The sequence below is a fragment of the Carassius gibelio genome, chromosome B8 (assembly GCF_023724105.1).
Source record: "Carassius gibelio isolate Cgi1373 ecotype wild population from Czech Republic chromosome B8, carGib1.2-hapl.c, whole genome shotgun sequence".
In the NCBI taxonomy this organism is placed as follows: Eukaryota; Metazoa; Chordata; class Actinopteri; order Cypriniformes; family Cyprinidae; genus Carassius; species Carassius gibelio.
Genome location: NC_068403.1, coordinates 18,320,151 through 18,326,668, shown reverse-complemented (window position 1 = coordinate 18,326,668; position 6,518 = coordinate 18,320,151). Strand labels below are relative to the sequence as shown.

General features: G+C 36.1%; 1 protein-coding gene across 1 annotated transcript; it reads right to left on the bottom strand.

Moving 5' to 3' along the window:
• Nucleotides 1–200: 200 nt before the first annotated feature.
• On the bottom strand, nt 201–5,349 carry hpdb (4-hydroxyphenylpyruvate dioxygenase b). Its single transcript, XM_052563506.1, has 14 exons — nt 5,279–5,349; nt 5,161–5,187; nt 4,907–4,969; nt 4,433–4,537; nt 4,243–4,285; nt 4,071–4,153; nt 3,883–3,972; nt 3,462–3,565; nt 3,208–3,285; nt 1,707–1,869; nt 1,547–1,618; nt 1,303–1,425; nt 994–1,110; nt 201–823 (listed from the first exon to the last, which is right to left on the bottom strand). Exons 1-14 carry the CDS (start codon nt 5,279–5,281, stop codon nt 713–715), a joined length of 1,182 nt encoding a protein of 393 aa, XP_052419466.1. The 5' UTR covers nt 5,282–5,349; the 3' UTR covers nt 201–712.
• Nucleotides 5,350–6,518: the final 1,169 nt, after the last annotated feature.

Below are 6,518 nucleotides of genomic sequence, written 5' to 3'. Positions count from 1 at the left end.
TAATACATTATTAAAATATAAACAGCTATTTTATTTAGCAAGGAGGGCAGCTATGTTGAATACAGCTTTTAAACCCACATTTCGCCCGTGATGAGCATAATTGTATTTTTATCAAAATAGAAAGGAATACTAGACATTAGGATACAAATACATCTTTGTCTTTTTGGTCTTTATTCAATTATATTCATAGTAAATAGATTTTTAAAGACACGAAATATATAGGCACGAATTACGACTCTCGTTGTGAACTGTTGTGGCATTTTTTTCAGCGAGATTTCAGTGTGCTGTGTTAAAATCCAAGAAAAAGGTTCTATTCTCATGAAAGGAATCTTTTTATTGTGCTTCATTTGCAATCAAGGTGTAATTTTGAAAATTATGCATACAGCATGTGTAAAAATACAGGATACGTAAAACAATGAATTCTATTCCAAAAATATCATTTCCACTTCCATATTATAATATAATTTCAACCACAAAATGGTGTTAAACATGATATATCATTTGAGATATAGTGTAAATGAAACATTTCGATTTTTCTAAAGGTCCACAAGGTCAGATGTGTCTGTGGTTGCAGAAACACTTGGGTACAAAATATATTGGCACATGCTTAAAAGCCAAACTTAAAATATGATTAAGTAAAACATCAGAGAGTTTACTATGCATATTTCTAAATATGTGTACCATGCATTTACTGTAAATAGAAAGAGCCAGGTCAGAGTTTCTGTGATGTGCCATTAGGTGTAAGGATGGTGAGGTTTCCTCTGGCATTCTGGTCTGCTTCAATAGCCTCAAACAGAGATTTGAAATTTCCAGCACCAAACCCCTAAAACAAAAAAGGACTGTACTGTAATTTATGTTTTTGTTTTTTCCACATAGTAAGAAATGCTACATATCTATGCATTTAGGAGACATTTCTGAAGAATGCAAATTTATCTATGATGCACAACGCTTGAACTGAAATAGTCCATGAACTATTGATAGATTCTTGCTTACTTGGTGGTTGTGTCTCTGGATGACCTCCAGAAACACTGTAGGCCTGTCCTGTACCGGTTTGGTGAAGATCTGGAGTAGGTAGCCATTGTCATCAAAATCCACCAAAATTCTAAGTTCCTGTATAAAGCAATGCCACACTGTTTTCACATTCTGTTTCAGACTTGCTACAGAAAGTTGCATTCATGTGCGTAGACTGTTAGCTGGCCTATTAATCTTTGCTGCATTTCCTTCAACTAAAATGTTTCAATTTAGTTCCTCCTCCTCCTTCTTAAAACACTTTGATTACCTGAACTGGAAATATTGTCTTACCTCCAATATTCTGATGTCCTCAACAATTCTGACTTTGGAAAGCTTCAGCTTCTCCCTGAGCTGCTGGTAGTAAGTGTCAGGCACGGTCATGAACTCCATACCACGTTCCTTTAGGTTACGGATCTGCAAATAGATTCAAAATGCCAAGTAAACTTTTTCAGCATTCTCAAAGAACAACATAAACCTTTGCACGCTGCCTTCTCTATCAATGGTGTAAAACCTCTTATTGCTGTGATTTACTCACTGCTGTGATGATGTCAGAGGTGTTCATGGCGATGTGCTGAACCCCTGCACCACCATAATACTCCACATACTCCTAAAAGGAGAAAAATTGTCAGATAAATAGATGCATGCATTGTAGAGTTGAATGTAAGTACAGTAAATGTAATGTCTATAATACATGCCTGAATCTGGGACTTGCGCTTCCCCATGGCTGGTTCATTAATTGGCATTTTCACAGTTTCTTCATAGTTGGCCACTACTATGGAGCGCAGCGCACTGTAGTCAGTCTGCAACTGCTTGTCATCTACAGACCAGAATCTGTGGAACAGCAGGTTCCTCTGATACCTTCATATAAACATGCACAGGTCAATTTAACACAGTGATGCTGATTTAAAGCTGCAGTAGGTAGCTTTTGTAAAAATATATTTTTTACATATTTATTAAACCTGTCATTATGTCCTGACAGTAGAATATGAGACAGATAATCTTTGAAAAAAATCAAGCTCCTATGGCTCCTCCCAGTGGTCCTATTGCCATTTGCAGAAACTCCATCGCTCCCGTTAAGAAACAACCAATCAGAGCTGCGGTCCGTAACTTTGTTTGTGTTCAAAATGTAGAAACATGTATATAATAAGCGAGTACACCATGAATCCATTTTCCAAACCGTGTTTTTAGCTTGTCCTGAATCACTAGGGTGCACCTATAATAAGTGTTTATATTCTGACTATTTTAGATTGTTTCCGGGATACCGCGGCAGAGTAACCCAGTACCTTTGTGATTCTTCATAGACATAAACAGAGAGAAGTAGATCCGGCTACGAAGTTCTTCCGCAAGCTAGCAGTTCTGTTTATTAACTGCTAGAGCGTCAAAAGTTACCGGCTGCAGCTTTAAAAATCAATGGCCAAAACACAATTTATAAGGGATCACAAGGTTAGAGTCTTTAAATGTTTGATAAAAATGAACTCTAAAATTTCCCTTTTAAAACAAAATAACTTAAAATATAAATCACTAATAATTAATTTATTTTTATTCCTTAATCATTTATTATTATTTAAAATAATTAGTGTTTAACCATGAAAATAGAAAATAGATATCTTGGTTTAAGAATATTTGTTCTGAAAAACAAATCATTTTTTCTGCAGTGTACTGTATGTTTAAGTGCTGGACATGATGGCATGTGGTCTGGTTTAGATAATTTTGCTGTTCCCACCCCTCAGCACCCTCTTCTCCTCTTTCTCCCCCTCCTTGCTGTGTCTAACTGTCTCCAGATGGTGTCTCAGACCCTTTGGAAATCATTTTGCTGAGTCATAATTACTATGGTGTTTTCTTGCATAATAATCAGTCGTCCACTACCAAAGATTAAATTGCAGCCATGCCATCTGTCGTCTCCATCTATTCTCTCTGAGACTCTCTCATCTGATCTTTCCTCTCTGTCTTCACACCATCCTCACCATGGAGACACACTGCTGATCACTGGGGAGGGGCTCTCGGTGTGTTCTGACTGGATGGGATGGATGGGGAGTTTCCCCCTAAAGACTTGTGCTGTTCTGAGCGAGTACCTTCGTGACTTCTTTTATGCTTTTCGGTCTTAACAACCCTGGCACAGAGGTCTGTTGCTGTCTGCCTGTTTATATGTATGAATTTTGAAATAGGTTCAACAATGTGTTTAGTAAAGTTTTATACCACTCCACTATTGGCACCATCTCACTGTCAGGCTGATTTCCAACCACATGGTCAATGAAGTCCAGCTTCCCACTTGGCCTGGGAAAGAAAAATCACGTTAGAGACTAAGAAGATGACACTGATAGAAAACCATCCAAGTGTGATCTGAGATATGGACCTCTTATATGTTAAGATCTGGACAGATCATTTCACCACTGAACAATACCAAACACAATTTAACCATATTTATCATACAGTATTAACACTACACTCACAGTTTTGCTAAGAAAGGGTCGCAGAACAGAGGAGCATGGAATCCTGGGAGGAAGAGCCCATTATATCCTGCCCGCTCTACAAATGTATGAGTGGTATCACCATACTAAAACAATAAGGAAAGAGATATCAGAGAAGAATTATGACACACACACACACACACACACACTACCGTGTAAAAGTTTGCGGTATATAATATAATTTTATGTGTTTGCAAAGCAGCCATTATTCCAATGTCACTTCCATGCACCTTCAGAAATTATTCTGACATGCTGATTTGGTGCTCAAGAAACATTTCTTGCATTTGAAAATGAAATGTTTGATAAAATATAAATGCCTACTAAAATTTAGATTAATTAAATATATTCTTCCTGAATTAAATTATTAATATGTTTTAAAAAAAGATCCTGACATTATACGTACTGTCTGCAGCACTGCGAGCTTCACCCTGCCGAACTTATCCTCCACAACGTGAGGCTCTTTAATGATGATGGCACCTCGTTCTCTCGCTTTCTATAGAAAAATTAAGAAAGCACTGAGTTATTATTGCAAATGATGCCCAGAAAGCACTTTTAGGAAATGAAACATGAGAAGTAACCATTAGCATTCACCTCTACCAGGAAGTCACAGTTCTCTACAGTGAAAGCTACATCTTTGACACCATCTCCATGTTTTACCAGGTGATCTCCCATCTCTGTTCAAGGAAAATGACAGATTATATAGTATGGTAGACAATCGAATATAAAGAATATTCTACAATACATTTACAAGTCTTAGTCTTACCTTTATTACCAGGATTCAAGGCAGAGGTGAAGACATAAATTATCTACAGGAAATAGTTATTGACATAAACAGTGATCGAAGAACATGTTCTGAAGATTAATTTGGCAAGGCTCTTACAGTATGTATTAAACGTTCAATCCATAAGTAATGATGAGGATGGACAGGAGTAATGACACAATTTGACTCTCACCTTCCCCTGTTTCACCACATGAGACACAACATCACGACTACCTGTCTCCAGCCCACGATACGCCACGGGCTCAAAACCCAGCTTGTTACAGTAATAAGATGCTGCCTGAGAACATCACAGAGAGGAAAGCAAAGGAGAAAATTCCTTATCTGTTTCTACATATCTAAAATTTAGAAAAATTATACAAACAAAATTCGCAGACTGATACTTCAAAGCTAAACTTTAGATGTATTTAACTTTCTCTACATGTAGGCTATAATAGTATGGTAATGGCGCCATCTAGTGGCGAGATCTAAGAGTTGCCCAAAATGTCTCAATATGGAACACATTAGTGAGTGGAGGATGGTGGTTTCTGCAGCTGCAGGCTTATTTCTCCCACCCCTGAAAAGAGCCAATAGCATTTCCCTACAGGACACCTCCTCTAATATTCACAAAAAAAATACAATTTATAAACATATATTGTTAAAGAATTACCTGTTTGGCATTTCCAACCCAGAAAGTGAGATGATCAAAGCAGACAAACTTGCCCTGCTCGTGCTGTTGACATAAATAAACGCAATTACAGCAATGATCATGATTTCTTATAGGATATAATCTGAATAGTGTAATGATGTTGCCTACAAGTATAATGAGAAGCACATGAAGACAAGTTCAGAATGCATATGGCAGTGAAATATCAGTATATTGGGAGAAGGAATAAGGGCAAGTTATTAAAAATAATGACCTACCTTTTCACCTTTGTCAGTGTAGGATGTCTACAGAAAAAGCAACGAGAAATGAAAGCATGTTTAAATTGTTCAGACAGTCAGTTTGCAAATCAAAGTCATCTTAAAAATGAAGTATTACCATGTTTTAGTGGTTTATGAAGGTAGCTTCTTCTTGGGTCAGTGGCAGAAGTGAGGAGAGGTGAGTGCAGATGCTGCAGATGTGAATTTGTAGTATGTGAGACTCCGCCCACTGGCGCTCCGGAGAGAAGGAGAGCAGCAATCAAGATGCTCTACTGCTGAATATAAGTAACTATTTTATTACACTGTTTAATATACTAATATAGTTTCTAACGTAATCTTATCAAATAATAATAAAATTGGTTTAATATATAAATAATAGGATTTTAAAACTTTGCAGTTTGTATTAATTAATAAGTCCAAAGTAAACAAAGGAATCTCTAAACATACAAAATCAGTCAAATATATCCCCAAATAAGTGATCTTCAGAATTTTATCTCATTTAGAAGATAAGCTGTGTTTTTTTTTTTTTTTTTGAGTGCTTTTTCATGTTTTGTGAAGTTGTTTGTCTACAAGAAAAAGAGGAGGCACAGAGTTCCTTCAACCCTATTGGCCAGTTGAGTTGCTCATGTAGTTTCCCATGCAAGTATGCAAGACCAAACCATTCAGATCTGTAATCATGAAGTTTGACACACTGTTTTCTATCTTTGGTCAAATTTGAATCACATTTAAAGTTAAACTTATCTATTAATTCTTACATTGACAAAAAATATTTCCACCCAGAACTATATTTCCTTTTAAATCAGTTTGTATTTCTATTTAAATGTACACTACTATTTCATTAAACAATTAAATAATTGTTGATCCAGTTATTTTAACTTCATTTTAATTCAATTAATATATATTCGCCTGAGTTCATTTTAAATATGGTAACAATTAATGCAAATGATTCTAAAGAACTGCAGTGTCATTCTGACGCCCAAAATTCAAACTCCTCCCTGTCACTCCCCTTCCAACTAGAAAATGCCTCTTAATAGCAAACAGCAGGTTTACTGCTCCAGCCTATTTTGAATAGTTAGCAAAATGCTGTTAACCCACTGGGGACTTCATTAACAGTGTTTGAGATGATGCTGAGAACAGTGTTGATACTCAGGACAGTTATATCAGGTGTGATGTAACTTAATTATTTGCATTTACATTTACTCGTTTAGCAAACACTTTTATCCAAAGCCACAGGAATACGTTAAATGAATAAGTCTTTAATTTAAGATAGATAGATAGATAGATAGATAGATAGATAGATAGATAGATAGATAGATAGATAGATAGATAGATAGCATATGGTCATATTGCTACTGCTA

Coding starts and splice junctions, on each gene's coding strand:
- hpdb (XM_052563506.1), bottom strand. Junction 3,566..3,882: donor AGCTCGCAGTGCTGCAGACA/GTACGTATAATG, acceptor TTATTGTTTTAG/TATGGTGATACCACTCATAC. Junction 1,426..1,546: donor CCTCTGACATCATCACAGCA/GTGAGTAAATCA, acceptor ATCTATTTGCAG/ATCCGTAACCTAAAGGAACG.